This window comes from Mirounga leonina, unplaced genomic scaffold (assembly GCF_011800145.1).
Source record: "Mirounga leonina isolate KUSES-001 unplaced genomic scaffold, KU_Mleo_1.0 Mir_94, whole genome shotgun sequence".
Taxonomy (NCBI): domain Eukaryota; kingdom Metazoa; phylum Chordata; class Mammalia; order Carnivora; family Phocidae; genus Mirounga; species Mirounga leonina.
This window is the reverse complement of record NW_023270855.1, coordinates 209878-226464: the sequence shown is the minus strand read 5'-3', so window position 1 is coordinate 226464 and position 16587 is coordinate 209878. Positions and strand designations below refer to the sequence as shown.

The following is a 16587-nucleotide window of genomic DNA, read 5'->3' as shown; positions in this document are numbered from 1 at the left end:
GATTTGTGACCCAGTATGTGGTCTATTCTGGAGAAAGTTCCATGTGCTCTCGAGAAGAATGAGTATTCTGTTGTTTTAGGGTGGAATGTTCTTCAAGCTATATTTCTTGTAAAATATTTTGAGTCCCACCCCTGGGCTCACAGAGATCCCAAGTCCAGCTCTGACTTTGACTTGGCCCTAGTGGAGAGGGGCAGTATGCTTAGGCCAGGGTTTGGGCAGTGGCATTCTTCAGATGCTGAAGATGGTGAGCCCTGGGGCTCACAGGCTCTTGAGAGGCACTGGGAGTTGTTGGCAGGACTGTGAGTGGGGACCTTCATCTGTTCCCCACAGAGGGCAGTCCTGTCCTCCACAAAGCTTCAGACTGTCCAAACCCCTGACTGCTGTCCAGCTGCCCAGACTCTGTCCAGGAGTCTCTCTCCTGCCCTCATCACCACAAGAGTCTTTGCAAAGTGACCAGTGCTTGGTGGCATCCCCAGGGCACTCTGTGATGCCTTGAGCATATTTTCTCCTGGTGTCTGTCTGCCTGAGATCTGAGGCCAAGGGCCAGTTAATAGGGTCTAAAGGACGTCCAGGGCTTGAGGGCTCCATGAGGCCTCCAAGGCTCCTCCAGGTCTTGTTTGTGCCCCCAGAGGCAGAGTTCTTGGGTTTGCAGTTCTTGCGTTGTGGCTGCCCTGGCCCCCTCCTTCCTCTCCCTGGCCCTGCCTGGCCCCCCTTCATCCCCTTAACCCTGCTCAGACTTGCCTGGGCTGCCAGCAGTGGGAGGTTTTTTCATCCACCATCTTCTGGTTTTCCTGTCCTCAACAGAAGCTGACTTTCTTCAACTCAACGCTGAACACTGCAGGCTTGGTGCCCGAGGGAGAAGATTTGCCCATCCTGGGAGCCCATCGGCCAGGGGTAGTCACCAAAGCGGGACTCATCCTTTTCGGGAATGATGACAGAATGGTAATGTTGCTGCTGTCAGTCACGTGTCTATACTGTAGGCTCCAGGGGCTCAGGTCTGGAATTAGCCCCCCAGGCTGCTCTGGAGAAAATGAGAAAATGAGACTTCAGGCTCTGGGAGTCTGGAAAACCCTATGTTTGTACTTCCCTGTTCTGGGAAGGCTGGCCCCTTCCTTGCTCTTCCTGACCAGGCTCCTCAGCCAGAGCTGGGTGCCCTGTGAGGGTACTGGAATCAGGGAGAGGCCCTGTCCCAGGGGCCCTGAACTTGGAGCCTCATTTTGGTCCAGCAGAGTGTCCAGGTGCCACTGGTTGTGGTCACTGAATCTCTGTGCCTCAGTTTCCTTCTTTCTGAACAGGGACATCACGGTGAAGAACCCCTGAAGCCATGCTGGGCACACTCCATGCCCTGACTCACGTTAGGAGACTCTGCGACTCTGAGTAACAGCTAACATTGATGAAGTGCCTTCTGTGTGCCTGGGCACTATTTTAAAACAATTTATTAAATTTGATTTTCCCAACAACATATAATACATATGAGATATGTATTATACTCATTTTACAGAAAAGAAAACTGAAGCAAAGAGGTTTAAATAACCCTCCTAACATCACCAAATTAGTTTGTGGCAGAGCTGGGATTCAAGCCCTAAAATTCTGGCTCCAAGGCCCACCTCTTCACCGCTAATACTTACTCCATCCAGTGGTTGGCAGGTCTGGACCTTAAGATACTGGGGGCAGAGAAGAAGGAGTACAAGGAGGGGTCTCCAAGCACTTTGAGGATTTCAACTAACCCTATGGATGTTGAACCATTGGCTGCATCGGTGTGTATAGGCCAGATGGAGAGTGGAGCAGTTTTGCTGGGGCTTGGTGTGAGCTCACTCTGGGTGCCCACCCTGCTGTGCCCTGCCATTGGAGGGCCTGAGGCTGCCATCAGTGTCTGCAATTTATAGTGATCAGGTGTTTTAGGTATTCATGCTTGATACATGCAGTTGAAATATGCTATCTGTCTTGGGTCAAGTTCCCTAGAAGCAGCATCTGAGATAGGAGTTCTTGTGCATCTGATTTATCGAGGGAGTACTCTTGGAAAATCCCATACAACCTAGGGCTAAGCTGAGGCAGAGGACAATGATAAGCAAAGATATAGGGGTTCTGGAGTCTTCCAGCCTTTATCTCATCCAGTGTGAATTGCATCTGCTGATTATGCCCCTGCATGCTCACATCACTAAGTCCTCAGTTTCTGCTGCCCCTGGGGAAGGGGATTGGCAATGAGGCATAGTCCCTGGGCCTCTCTATCTGTGGCTGTGTCTATCCAGCAACATCCATGGAGTAGGAAGGTGCAGATGTAGGCTGCTAATGGCTCACCCATGCAGCAGCTGGAGGATGGGGACACCATCCAAGAGGAGCTCTGGATAGGGGGGCACCAACTGCACCTTCCATGATGTCCACAGGACAGCAAAGCAAAGGAAGCAGCCTTGGCAGAGACCCCTGGTTGAAGCATCTTTCAGAAACTTCTAGCTGAGTCTGGCTGGGCTTTAGCTCACAGAAAGCTCCCAAGTATCTCCAAAAGGCAAAAGGGTGGAGATCAGGCAGGGAACCTGGCTCTAGTTATATCAGAGTGGATATAGAGTGTGCCATTCTTAGAAACCACTCTTGTCAAACACAGATGTCCTCGTCTGCTCCTCTTCCCACCTCTAGGCCCCATGGGACATCCAATGACCTTCACCAGATGTTTCCATGGGGTTTCTGGGAGCTGGACTATTGCGGGATTAGTTGTTTTCTTGATTGACTTTCAAAGTCGTGATTGAATTATTTTTGTCTAATAAGTAGGCATTTTTATAGAAATAATAAAATCATTACACTTAAAAAGAAGTGAGAGCTTGGTGGGGGTGGGTGACCGGCAGACATGAGCTCTACCATTCCCTCCGTGTCCCTAGGTTAGCCAGCACGCCCACTCTGAACGTCTCTCTTCCTCATTAATCTTGTGCCTTTCTTGTGGTGAGGGTTGGAGATGAAGTGTGTGGGGTGCCCAGCACAGTGCTCTGTGTGAAATTGCTCTTTTCCCTGAGAGGAGGGCAACCTTAGGTGCTGTGAAACCTTCTTTTTGCAGCTGCTGGTGAAGAACATCCAGCTGGAGGATGGCAAGATGATCCCAGCCTCCCACTTCTTCAAGGGAGTGGACAGCAATGCCCTTGAGCTGACTGAGGAAGAGCTGGTCATGGCAGAGGCTGTGAGGGTAAGAGACCCCTCAGGGATTCTGTCTGATTGTGCAGGTTGTGCACTGCACATGTGTTTTTTGACTCATGCTCCCTGGAGTTGGGTATGCACACGCTCTATGGATTTATGTGCTTACCCTAGGCATAGTGATGGTTCTGTCCTGTCTTGGGGTTTTCTGATGTCTCCTTACTCTCTTCTTCTGTCACTGGAGCACTGGGATTTGGCTGGCTGGGTCTGACTTTCCTAAGGACTCCTTGTCAGTGGTGGACAAATGAAGCAAGAAGCCCCTGGGTAGATGACAAAGGCAGGTGCCAAGTCCATGACACTTTGATGAGAATGTGTGCACTGTAACCTTCCAGAAAAGCTCCCTGAGAAGGAGTCTCTTGCACTGTGACCAGCATGGGCATCATAGTCAGGCAGACCTGGGCTCCAGTCCAGCTGCCCTGCATGATGCCAGAGAGCACTTCCCTCTCTGAGACTCAGTCCCTCCAACGACAAGTTGAATCAGTGGTCACCTCCTAGAGTTGTTCCTCGTCCTGCCTGCTCCCCCCACTCATCTCTCTCTCCTTGGGAGACATGGTATCGATGGCATTTAGCCTTATTGAATGGAAGGCGTTAGATGAATTTTCACTCATTCAATCATGTACTCAGTGACTTATTTAAGAAATACATATGGGCTCCTATCAAATACCAGGTGCTAAGTCAGACACTAGGAATATGACAATAAGCAGTGTCCCTGTTGTCATGAAGTGTCCCTTTCCATGGGGAAGAGAGCCAATGAACAGCCAAACATAAACCAGATAATTTCAGACAAAGAGAAGTGCCATGAGCGAAATAACAGGGTGATGGAAACAAGGTCCTTGGAGGCCGGAGGACGACTTCAGAAGGAATAATCAAGGCAGGCTCCCCTGGGCAGGAGGAGGGGAGGTGAATGGAGAGAGTTCTGGGGGAAGGAGAGATGTGTTTAGTGAAGGTGGGCCAGTTTGCAGCCACAGTGGTGACCGTGGGTGTTGATGACAAGTGCAGGGGACAGGACTCAGCAAGGGAGGGACATGAGGAGCTGGCCTTGCTCCAGAGGGCACTGAGCACTTCCTTAGTAGAAAGCTAAATATTCTGAATGTAAAAAAAGGAGAAAAAAAAAAAAGCCTGTTCATTCAAAACTATTCTTGGAGCCACTGCTCTGGCCCCAGCCCTGTGCCCACTGGGGATTACTGGGCCAGCTGCTGGACAAATTGGCCTTCTGGAGCTTCCAGTTGAGTGGCACTTGGGGTGGGCTAAGGTTGTATGTTAAACCTGAGTCAGAAGCTGCTACAACTGTGTCCTTCATCTGTGCACTGGGAAGAATAAACCCCACACCCATGGGTGTTGTGAGTGGTAGAGGAGAGAACACATATGGAGAGGGTCCACTCAGCAGCACCTATGAGGGCCTCAATAAATGTTGGCAGGGAGCCTAACGGTCATCAAAAGAAGCACATACTTGCAGAGTGTGTACCCGTGTCATGTTCTAAACACACTTCAGGAATGGTATTGTGTTTAATTACTGTAATAATTCCATGAAGCAGGTGTTGTTATTACCTTCATCTCCCAGCCGAGGAGCTGAGGCCCAAGGCGGGGTCACAGCAGATGAGCACAGGCCTGGGCTTGGAGCCCAGCTGGTGGGACTGGAGTCCTGACCTCCACTGCTGTGCTGCTTGCCACATGGCCTCGGTCATCCATAGCATTGTTATCATGACACCTATTGGTCATAGCTGGGCTGGCCCTTTCAGAATGCCTGGAGGCAACTGAGGGGGAGGGGATATAGCCAGGGAGGAGAGGGCAGTGTGGGGTGGTTGTGGCCCTGGTGTTGATAGAGAGAGCCCAGCCTAGTGGCGCTAGCAGGGGTCAGCTGTGTTCTCCATTCAGCAGACCTCACCAAGTGCATGCCATGGGCTGGAGTGGGCCGTGGGCAACAAGCCCAGCCAAACACCCTCCTGAGCCAGGGCTGTGCAGAGCACTGCAGGTGGCACAAATGCCACATTTGCTGAGCTCCTCTGTACACCAAATGCCCTTCCTGCCTCAGGCAAGACATCTCCACAGCCGTTATCAGCCTCTTGCACAGATGAAGAAGTAGGCATTGAGGGGCTGTCTACATCTCCATGGCTTGTCAGGAGCCAAGCTGGGGTCTGAGTGAGGCAGTGCGGCTTTGAGGTGCACTGCCTCTCAGAGGTTCCATATGCATCTTATAAGGGCCAGTGCATCTCGTAGGCATCATAGGATGGTACACCCATATATCAGCAGGTGACTTGTGGCCCCAGGCCACTTGAGTCTGAAGAGGGTAGCCCTTGCCAGCAGAGCAGTCAGTGAAGATTTCAGGGAAGAAGTGACACAGCAGTTGGCCCCAGAGGATGCCCAGGATTTAAACATGAGCTGGGGTTCAGAAAAGGGCATCACTGGTGGGCAAAGACCCAGACGGAGGCCTGAGGGCAGGCAGGAGTCCAGTGGGGATAAGGAGTGGCTCAGCATGGCTGCTGACGGTCACACTGAGGATGGGAAGGGCAAATCACAACACCCTTCCAAGAATGAAAGAGCCAAGGAGAAGTTGGGTTAAGAGTGCCAGGGGGCTGGTCCTAACTGGACCTTCCCACCTCCATCTGGACCAGTGACCAGCCAGGCCTGAAGTTCAGACAGAGTGTGAGGCATCCTCTTCTGTCCTGAGAAGCCCAACTGGGAACTCAGCCAGAAAACAGCCATCCCATCCTGACCCACTGGATGGTCTTAGAATTCTGGATGGTGTTGGCCACTGGCACTGCCCTTTCCATGCTCATCCATGGAGCTGGCTGGTGGGCACTGCTGCCCTCCACAGGCCCCAGGACAGAGGGGCATAGAACCAGCTATCAGTGAGAAGACCCAGGCCTCCTGAGCCCCATCAGTGTGCCTCATTTTTACCCTGAGAACCACCCCCACACTTTGCTTTCCCTTCCACAATGCAACATACCCAAACACCAGTGTCACTCTGGGGACCTCCCTTGGATGACAGCACCCAGGTGAGGCTGGGCATGAAGTGGGCTTGGGAGTAGCTGGTCCACAGCCACGCCCTGAGCTCTCTATGTCTGGTCTTCCTGCTGCCCCTGAACTGGTATGGAGATCCCAAAGAAGTTGGGGTCAAGGTGAGGTGGGCAGGAGGACAGTAGCTGAGCTCCTTGGGCTTCTACTTCCCCAAGGAGGCAATCGCTCCATTACCATGAGGCTCCTGAGAGCAGCAGCGCCTTGGAGTGGGCAGAAAGCCCAGCCTGGCAATAGGTGGTCCAAACACATATCAGGGGCTGCTCTCACCCCAAAGGTGCCTTCTCCCAGCTCCCCTGTGAGCCCTTTCTCATTGCACCTTTTTTTTAGAGTGCCTGGAAACGGATTCTCCCCAGTGTTCTGGAGGTGGAAGACTCCACTGATTTCTTCAAGTCAGGGGCTGCATCAGTGGACGTTGTGAGGTAAGGCCAGGAGTGGAGGGGTCTGGTCCCAGGTGTCTGTGGCTGTGTCACAAACCACACTAAAACTGAGTGGCAGGAAACAATCTCCATTTGTTATGTCTGTGGATCATTTAGATCAGGATCCAGAAAGGACCCATGTGTATAGGCCTTGGGGGATCACCTTGAATGGTGATGGGTCAGTGGACTGGCAGGATCTGGAAGAGCAGGGAAGGGGTATTGTCCTCCAAGGTGGCTTCTCACTGCCGTGTCTGGCCATTGGGCCTGGAGGGCTGGCATCTGCTGAGGTGGCACTGCCGACTAGGCACCTATGTGTTGCAGCCCCAGAGTGGCTGCTCTGGGATTTGGTGGCATTGTAGGTGGTGGCTTATGGCTCTGAGCATGCTGGTGCCAACAAACAAGGCAGATGAAGACCAAGCCTGGAAGGTCACATGGCATCACTGCCACTGACCTGATTGTTCTCCGTGGTCACAAGCCTGTCCAGATTCAATGGCAAGAGCTGGGGCACTGAGACCCAGCCCTCAGTGGGAGGAGGATCAAACAATGTGCAGCTCCATCTTAAAACTGCCATAAGCTCCGACATCCCCAGTGAAAGACAAAGTGTATAGGGAAAGGGAATGGGCAGCTAGGGATCACCATAGACTAGGTTAACCATTCTTCAACTTCATATGAATCATCCTGCTTTCCATTTAACAGTGGTAAGTTCTAATTTGTATAAAGGGAAAGATGTGGGATGTAGTAGAACATCTTTGTTTGCAAGCAACCGTAACTTAGTTCAGTCTGGTTTAAACAAAAAAGAACAAAAAAGTCAAAAGGATCATGATAGCTTTCTTAGGCATGGCTGATTACTCCAAAGACTCAAATTATGTCATTAACATTGTCAGTGTCTGTTGCTTCATTTTGGGGCAGGATTTCTCTTCATAGTGACAAGATGGCTGCCCAGTAGCTCTGTTCTAATTTCTTGTGTTATCAGCATTTCCAGTCAAAAGGTGGGTGGTCTCTGACAGTTTCCACATAAGTCCTAGACTTGAATTTGACTGGTTCTGATGGAGTCATGTGCCCCAGTAAGAATCGATTGCTGGCCAGGAGGAGGCATGCTCTGACCTGCCAGAGCTGGGTCACGTGCCCACCTCTGCAGCCAAGGGTTGATAGGACTACATTCAACCCACATCTCTAGAAAGAGAGGAGAAAGTTGTTCCCTTGGAAAGTGTCAATGCTGTTCCCAGAAGAAGGGGAAGTGGGTGTTGTGAAGGCAGAAGCAAAGATGTGTACCACACATGGAGAGAGGTTTCTTGTGCTTCAGGAAGGTGCAAAGGAAATTCTGTGGAGCTCACTTAAGTAGAGAAAAATTCATGTGTGAAATTAAGGAAGTATGTGCTATTGATACAGTGTTCAGAAGAGTGTCAGAAACACTCAACTGAGCTCTGCATTTGGGTTCCTTCAGTAGAGCTGTAGAGTGGGGAGTGCCAATCAGAGGAGTGCACTGATGAGGGAAAGGGATCCAGAGTGACCTAGAATATGTGAAATCTAGTCCCCTGTGAATGCAAGGGAAGACTTACATGTTTCCAAGAACTTTGGGGGAAAAAAACAAGGAGGAGGCTAACATTTGTGCTCTGGGGTGAGCCAAGAATGAAGCTGCTGTCTGACCAAATTGAAAAGTCCACCTGAGCCTGAATTGAGTAACGACAAGTTATCCTGATGAGAGGCCTCTCTCCTTTATTTTAATGATATTATAATAAAAAGCTTCATGCAAATAGTAGTTTGAGGAAGAGATCCATGCTGTGTACCTGGAGGAGATTCTGGGGAGGATCTTAAAAGGGGTTAATTCAGAAGAGCAACTATGATCATAAGAATTGGGGATATATATTGTATCAGTTAGTTTTTGCTGTGTAACAAAGCACCTCAAAAGATAGTGGCTTAAAACACCACCATTTTTTAAGCTCATGGTTCTGTGGGTCAACAGTTTGGGCTGGGCTCAGTTGATCTGGGCCAGACTGATGTCAGCTGGGCTCACTTAAGTGTTTGTGGTCAGCTCCCAGGTCAGCTGGGGGCTGGTTGGTCTAGGATGGCCCCGTTAGAGGGCCAGTGCAGGCTTGTTCATATGATGGTGAGAAGGTCCTAGGAGGCAGAGGGTCCAAGAAAGTACATCATATCTGCTGCATTTATTGGCCAAAGCAAGTCATGGAGTTGGCCCAACTTCAAGGAGTAAGGAAATGGACACCACCTTCTAATGGCAGGTGCTCTAAAGGCTGGGACTACAGAAGGGGTGGAGCATTGTAGCCAGTTTTGCAACCTACCACACATTAAAAGGGCTGAAATGGGCCTGTATGCTTGGAAACCTTGGACACTATAGGTCTCTTATATCTCATTCTGATTTATGTGTGTGGTCAGTATGAAGAATAAAATCAGTGTTTGCTTTTTTTTTTTTTTTTAATACTGCTCAGAAGAAGAATTTCAGACACCTGAGAAAATGATGTCCTGAGGACAAGCCAGAACTGCCTAGAGCTTCTGAGCTGAGGTCAATTGGAGGATGCAGATAAAACTGATGCTTTTTTTTGTTTTGTGAATACTTAAGAGCATATATCCTTTTGTTTCTATTATGGTAAAAAAACATATGAGATCCACCTTCTTAACAAATTTTTAAATGTACATTCCAGTATTGTTAACTATAAGCACATGGTGTACAACAGATATCCAGAACTTTTTAATCTTTCATGAATGAAATTTTATACCCATTGAACAGCAAATCCCCACCCAGCTCCTGGCAACCATCATTCTACTCTCTGCTTCTATGAGTTTGATTACTTGATATACATTATATGAGTGGAATCATTTAGTATTTGTCCTTCTTTGACTGGCTTATTTCACAGCATAATCAGGTTTAAAAGTGTTGTAGTATGTGACAGGACTTCCTTCTTTTTAAAGGCTGAATAATATCCCATTGTATATCTACACCGCATTTTCTTTATTCATCCATTGGTGGACATTTAGGTTGTTTCTGCCTTTTCTTTATTCATCCATTGGTGGACATTTAGGTTGTTTCTGCCTTTGGCTCTTGTGAATAATGAATATGGGAGTGCACCTATCTCCTGGAGATCCTGATTTCAATTCTTTTGGGTAAATACCCAAAAGTGGGATTGCTGGGTCTTATGGTAGTTCTAATATTTTAAATTATTTATTTATTTAAGTAATCTCTACACCCAATGTGGGCTTCAAACTCATAACCCTGAGATCAAGAGTCATATGCTCCTCTGACTGAGCCAGCCAGGTGCCCTTGGCAGTTCTATTTTTAATGTTTTCAGCAGTATCAACACTGCTGTCCATAGTGGCAGCACCATTTCAGATTCCTACCAACAGTGCACAAGGGTTCCAATTTCTCTTTTAGCACTTAAAAAAAGACCATCCTCATAGTTGTGAGGTGATATCTCATTGTGGTTTTGACATTCATGTCCCTAATGATTGGTGATATTGAGGATCTTTTCATATACCTGTTGGTCATTTGTATGTGTCTTTGGAAAAATGTGTATTTAAGTCTTTTGCCCATTTTAAATTGGATTATTTGGGGGGTTTTGCTGTTGAATTGTAGGAGTTCCTTATATATTTTGGATATTAACCCCTCAGATATATTGTTTGCAAATATTTTCTCCCTTCCTATAGATTGCCTTACCACTCTATTGATTGTTTCCTTTGCTGTGCAGAAGATTTTTATTTAATGTAGTTCTACTTGTCTGTTTTTGCTTTTGTTGCCATGATTTTGATATAATACCCAAGAAATCATAACTAAAACCAATTTTATGAAAAATTTCCCTATATTTTCTTCTAGGAGTTTTGTAATTTCAGGTCTTTGATTAAGTCTTTAATACATTTTGAGTTGATTTATTTATTTATTTATTTATTTATTTATTTATTTATATTTATTTTTTATTCTTATGTTAATCCCCATACATTACATCATTAGTTTTAGATGTAGTGTTCCATGATTCATTGTTTGTGCATAACACCCTGTGCTCTATGCAGAATGTGCCCTCCTCAATACCCACCACCAGGCTAACCCATCCTCCCACCCCCCTCCCCTCTAGAACCCTCAGTTTGTTTTTCAGAGTCCATCGTCTCTCATGGTTCATCTACCCCTCCGATTTCCCCCCCGTCATTCTTCCCCTCCTGCTAACTTCTTCTTCTTCTTTTTTTTTTCTTAACATATATTGCATTATTTGTTTCAGAGGTACAGATCTGAGATTCAACAGTCTTTCACAATTCACAGCGCTTACCAGAGCACATACCCTCCCCAGTGTCTATCACCCAGTCACCCCATCCCTCCCACCCCACCCCCCACTCCAGCAACCCTCAGTTTGTTTCCTGCGATTAAGAATTCCACATATCAGTGAGATCATATGATACATGTCTTTCTCTGTTTGACTTATTTCGCTCAACATAATACCCTCCAGTTCCATCCACATCATTGCAAATGGCAAGATCTCATTCCTTTTGATGGCTGCATAATATTCCACTGTGTATATATACCACATCTTCTTTATCCATTCATCTGTTGATGGACATCTGGGCTCTTTCCACAGTTTGGCTATTGTGGACATTGCTGCTATAAACATCGGGGTGCACGTACCCTTTAGGATACCTACTTTTGTATCTTTGGGGTAAATACCCAGTAGTGCATTGCTGGATCATATGGTAGCTCTATTTTCAACTTTTTGAGGAACCTCCATACTGTTTTCCAGAGTGGCTGCACCAGCTTGCATTCCCACCAACAGTGTAGGAGGGTTCCCCTTTCTCCGCATCCCCGCCAACATCTGTCATTTCCTGACTTGTTAATTTTAGTCATTCTGACTGGTGTGAGGTGGTATTTCATTGAGGTTTTGATTTGGATTTCCCTGCTGCTGAGCGATGTTGAGCACTTTTTCATGTGTCTATTGGCCATTTGGATGTCTTCTTTGGAAAAATGTCTGTTCATGTCTTCTGCCCATTTCCTGATTGAGTTATTTGTTCTTTGGGTGTTGAGTTTGATGAGTTCTTTATAGATTTTGGATCCTAGCCCTTTATGTGATATGTCATTTGCAAATATCTTCTCCCATTCTGTCGGTTGTCTTTTGGTTTTCTTGACTGTTTCCTTTGCTGTGCAAAAGCTTTTTATCTTGATGAAGTCCCAATAGTTCATTTTTGCCCTTGCTTCCCTTGCCTTTGGCGATGTTTCTAGGAAGAAGTTGCTTCGGCTGAGGTCAAAGAGGTTGCTGTCTGTGTTCTCCTTTAGGATTTTGATGGACTCCTGTCTCACATTGAGGTCTTTCAACCATTTGGAATCTATTTTTGTGTGTGGTGTAAGGAAATGGTCCAGTTTCATTCTTCTGCATGTGGCTGTCCAATTATCCCAACACCATTTGTTGAAGAGACTGTCTTTCTTCCATTGGACATTCTTTCCTGCTTTGTCAAAGATGAGTTGACCATAGAGTTGAGGATCCATTTCTGGGCTCTCTATTCTGTTCCATTGATCTATGTGTCTGTTTTTGTGCCAGTACCATGCTGTCTTGATGATGACAGCTTTGTAATGAGCTGGAAGTCCGGAATTGTGATGCCGCCAGCTTTGCTTTTCTTTTTCAACCTTCCTCTGGCTATGCGGGGTCTTTTCTGGTTCCATACAAATTTTAGGATTATTTGTTCCATTTCTGTGAAAAAAGTTGATGGTATTTTGATGGGGATTGCATTGAATGTGTAGATTGCTCTAGGTAGCATTGACATCTTCACAATATTTGTTCTTCCAATCCATGAGCATGGAACGTTTTTCCATTTCTTTGTGTCTTCCTCAATTTTTTTCATGAGTATTTTATACTTTTCTGAGTACAGATCCTTTGTCTCTTTGGTTAGATTTATTCCTAGGTATCTTATGGTTTTGGGTGCAATTGTAAATGGGACCGACTCCTTAATTTCTCTTTCTTCTGTCTTGTTGTTGGTGTAAGGGATGCCACTGACTTCTGTGCATTGATTTTATATCCTGCCACTTTACTGAATTCCTGTATGAGTTCTAGCAGTTTTGGGGTGGAGTCTTTGGGGTTTTCCACATAAAGTAACATATCATCTGCAAAGAGTGAGAGTTTGACTTCTTCTTTGCCGATTTGGATGCCTTTGATTTCTTTTTGTTGTCTGATTCCTGTGGCTAGGACTTCCAATACTATGTTGAATAGCAGTGGTGATAGTGGACATCCCTGCCGCGTTCCTGACCTTAGGGGGAAAGCTCTCAGTTTTTCGCCATTGAGAATGATATTCACTGTAGGATTTTTCATAGATGGCTTTTATGATATTGAGGTATGTACCCTCTATCCCTATACTCTGAAGAGTTTTGATCAAGAAAGGATGCTGTACTTTGTCAAAAGCTTTTTCTGCATCTATTGAGAGGATCATATGATTCTTGTTCTTTCTTTTGTTAATGTATTGTATCACGTTGATTGATTTGTGGATGTTGAACCAACCTTGAAGCCCTGGGATAAATCCCACTTGGTCGTGGTGAATAATCCTTTTAATGTACTGTTGGATCCTATTGGCTAGTATTTTGGTGAGAATATTTGCATCCATGTTCATCAGGGATATTGGTCTGTAATTCTCCTTTTTGATGGGGTCTTTGTCTGGTTTTGGGATCAAGGTAATGCTGGCCTCAGAAAATGAGTTTGGAAGTTTTCCTTCCATTTCTATTTTTTGGAACAGTTTCAGAAGAATAGGTATTAAGTCTTCTTTAAATGTTTGGTAGAATTCCCCTGGGAAGCCATCTGGCCCTGGGCTTTTGTTTGTTGGGAGATTTTTGATGACTGCTTCAATTTCCTTAGTGGTTATAGGTCTGTTCAGGTTTTCTATTTCTTCCTGGTTCAGTTCTGGTAGTTGATACATCTCTAGGAATGCCTCCATTTCTTCCAGGTTATCTAATTTGCTGGCATAGGGTTGCTCATAATATGTTCTTATAATTGTTTGTATTTCTTTGGTGTTGGTTGTGATCTCTCCTCTTTCATTCATGATTTTGTTGATTTGGGTCATTTCTCTTTTCTTTTTGATAAGTCTGGCCAGGGATATATCAATCTTGTTAATTCTTTCAAAGAACCAGCTCCTAGTTTCATTGATCTGTTCTACTGTTCTTTTAGTTTCTATTTCATTGATTTCTGCTCTGATCTTTATGATTTCTCTTCTCCTGCTGGGTTTAGGCTTTATTTGCTGTTCTTTCTCCAGCTCCGTTAGGTGTTGGGTTAGGTTGTGTCCTTGAGACCTTTCTTGTTTCTTGAGAAAGGCTTGTATTGCTATATACTTTCCTCTTAGGACTGCCTTTGCTGCATCCCAAAGATTTTGAACAGTTGTGTTTTCATTTTCATTGGTTTCCATGTATTTTTTTAATTCTTTAATTTTCTGGTTGACCCATTCATTCTTCAGTAGGATGCTCTTTAGCCTCCATGTATTTGAGTTCTTTCCGACTTTCCTCTTGTGATTGAGTTCTAGTTTCAAAGCATTGTGGTCTGAAAATATGCAGGGAATGATCCCAATCTTTTGGTACTGGTTGAGACCTGATTTATGACCTAGGATGTGATCTATTCTGGAGAATGTTCCATGGGGACTAGAGAAGAATGTGTATTTCGTTGCTTTGGGATGGAATGTTCTGAATACGTCTGTGAAGTCCATTTGGTCCAGTGTGTCATTTAAAGTCTTTATTTCCTTGTTGATCTTTTCCTTAGACGATCTGTCCATTTCAGTGAGGGGGGTGTTAAAGTCCGCCACTATTATTGTATTGTTGTCGATGTGTTTCTTTGCTTTTGTTATTAATTGCCTTATATAATTGGCTGCTCCCATGTTAGGGGCATAGATATTTACAATTGTTAGATCTTCTTGTTGGATAGACCCTTTAAGTAGGATATAATGCCCTTCCTCATCTTTTATTACAGTCTTTGGTTTAAAATCTAATTTGTCTGATATAAGGATTGCCACCCCAGCTTTCTTTTGGTGTTCATTAGCATGGTAAATGGTTTTCCACCCCCTCACTTTCAATCTGGGGGTGTCTTTGGGTCTAAAATGAGTCTCTTGCAGACAGCATATCGATGGGTCTTGTTTTTTAATCCAGTCTGATAGCCGTGTCTTTTGATTGGGGCATTTAGCCCATTTACATTCAGGGTAACTATTGAAAGATAGGAATTTAGTGCCATTGTATTGCCTGTAAGGTGACTGTTACCGTATATTGTCTGTGTTCCTTTCTGGTCTATGTTGCTTTTAGGCTCTCTCTTTGCTTAGAGGACCCCTTTCAAGATTTCTTGTAGGGCTGGTTTTGTGTTTGCAAATTCCTTTAGTTTTTGTTTGTCCTGGAAGCTTTTTATCTCTCCTTCAATTTTCAATGACAGCCTAGCTGGATAGAGTATTCTAGGCTGCATATTTTTCTCATTTAGTGCTCTGAATATATCCTGCCAGTCCTTTCTAGCCTGCCAGGTCTCTGTTGATAGGTCTGTTGCCAATCTAATGTTTCTACCCTTGTAGGTTACATATCTCTTCTCCCGGGCTGCTTTCAGGATTTTCTCTTTGTCTATTGGACTCGTAAGTTTTACTATTAGATGTCTGGGTGTTGACCTATTTTTATTGATTTTGAGAGGGGTTCTCTGTGCCTCCTGGATTTTCATGCCTGTTTCCTTCCCCAAATTAGGGAAATTCTCTGCTATAATTTGCTCCATTATACCTTCTGCCCCTCTCTCTCTTTCTTCTTCTTCTGGGATCCCAATTATTCTAATATTGTTTCATCTTATGGTATCACTTATCTCTCAAATTCTGCCCTTGTGATCCAGTAGTTGTTTATCTCTCTTTTTCTCAGCTTCTTTATTTTCCATCATTTGGTCTTCTATATTACTGATTCTCTCTTCTGCCTCATTTATCCTAGCAGTTAGTGCCCCCATTTTGATTGCACCTCATTAATAGCCTTTTTTATTTCAACTTGGTTAGATTTTAGTTCTTTTACTTCTCCAGAAACGGTTTCTCTAATAACTTCCATATTTTTTTCTAGCCCAGCTAGTATCTTTAAAGTGATGATTCTGAACTCTAGATCTGACATCGTACTAATGTCCGTATTGATTTGTCCCTGGCAGTCGGTACTACCTCTTGTTCTTTTTGTTGAGGTGATTTTTTCTGTCTTGTCATTTTGTGCAGAGGAGAATAGATTAATGAGAGAAGAAAATGCTAGCAGAGTAACAACGTCCCCAGAAAATATACTCTAAACAAATCAGAAAAGACCTGAAGCAGTGGAAAAAGAAATGGAAAGAGAGAAAAAAGAAAAAGAAAAAGATAAAGATAAAAACAAACAAAACAAACAAAACAGAACAACAACAACAACAAAAAAAACAGAATGTGATCAAATATGATCAGACTGGTATATAGATCAGTGCCACACACTAGATTTGGGGTGTATTTTGGTCTTTTAGGAGAAAGTGCCTCCCAAAATTTTAAAGAAAGAAAAACTTATATATGTACAAAAATAAGGGTTGATATGATGAAGGGATGGAATATGACTGTAAAGATGGAAATTATAAAAAATTTTATAAAACGAATTGGTAAGAAGTTGTTTGAAAAAAGAAAGAAGAGGATTTAAAAAAAGAAAAAAGAAAAAAAAGGGAGAGAATGTGATCAGGCAGGGGAGTAGAAAAAACCATATACTAGATATTTAGGGTATTTTTTAATCTGTTAGAAGAAACTATCTCAAAATTTTAAAGAGAGAACAACTTATATATATAAGCCAAAAATATGGGTAACTACTATGAAGGGATAGAATATGACTCTAAAAATGAAAAATAAAAATGTTTTTTTAAAAAAGGGGATTGATAAGATGTTGGTTGAAAAAGGGAAAAAGAAAAATTCAAAAAAGAAAAAAAGACAGTTAAAAAAAATTAACTTTGAAAGACTAAAGAATCATGGTAAAAAAGCCATGAATTCTATGTGCAGTATTCCCCTAGCGCTGGAG

At 44.5% G+C, this 16587-nt stretch overlaps 1 protein-coding gene across 3 annotated transcripts in view; it reads left to right on the top strand.

The window, feature by feature from the left end:
- Positions 1-16587, top strand: part of ALDH1L1 (aldehyde dehydrogenase 1 family member L1) — a 98556-nt gene that overhangs the window by 39702 nt on the left and 42267 nt on the right. For all 3 annotated transcript variants that reach the window (XM_034998268.1, XM_034998267.1, XM_034998269.1), the window contains 3 exons: positions 805-942; positions 3044-3169; positions 6523-6614. In XM_034998268.1, the coding sequence (XP_034854159.1) occupies positions 805-942; positions 3044-3169; positions 6523-6614 (356 nt within the window). The remainder of the gene's footprint in view (positions 1-804; positions 943-3043; positions 3170-6522; positions 6615-16587) is intronic.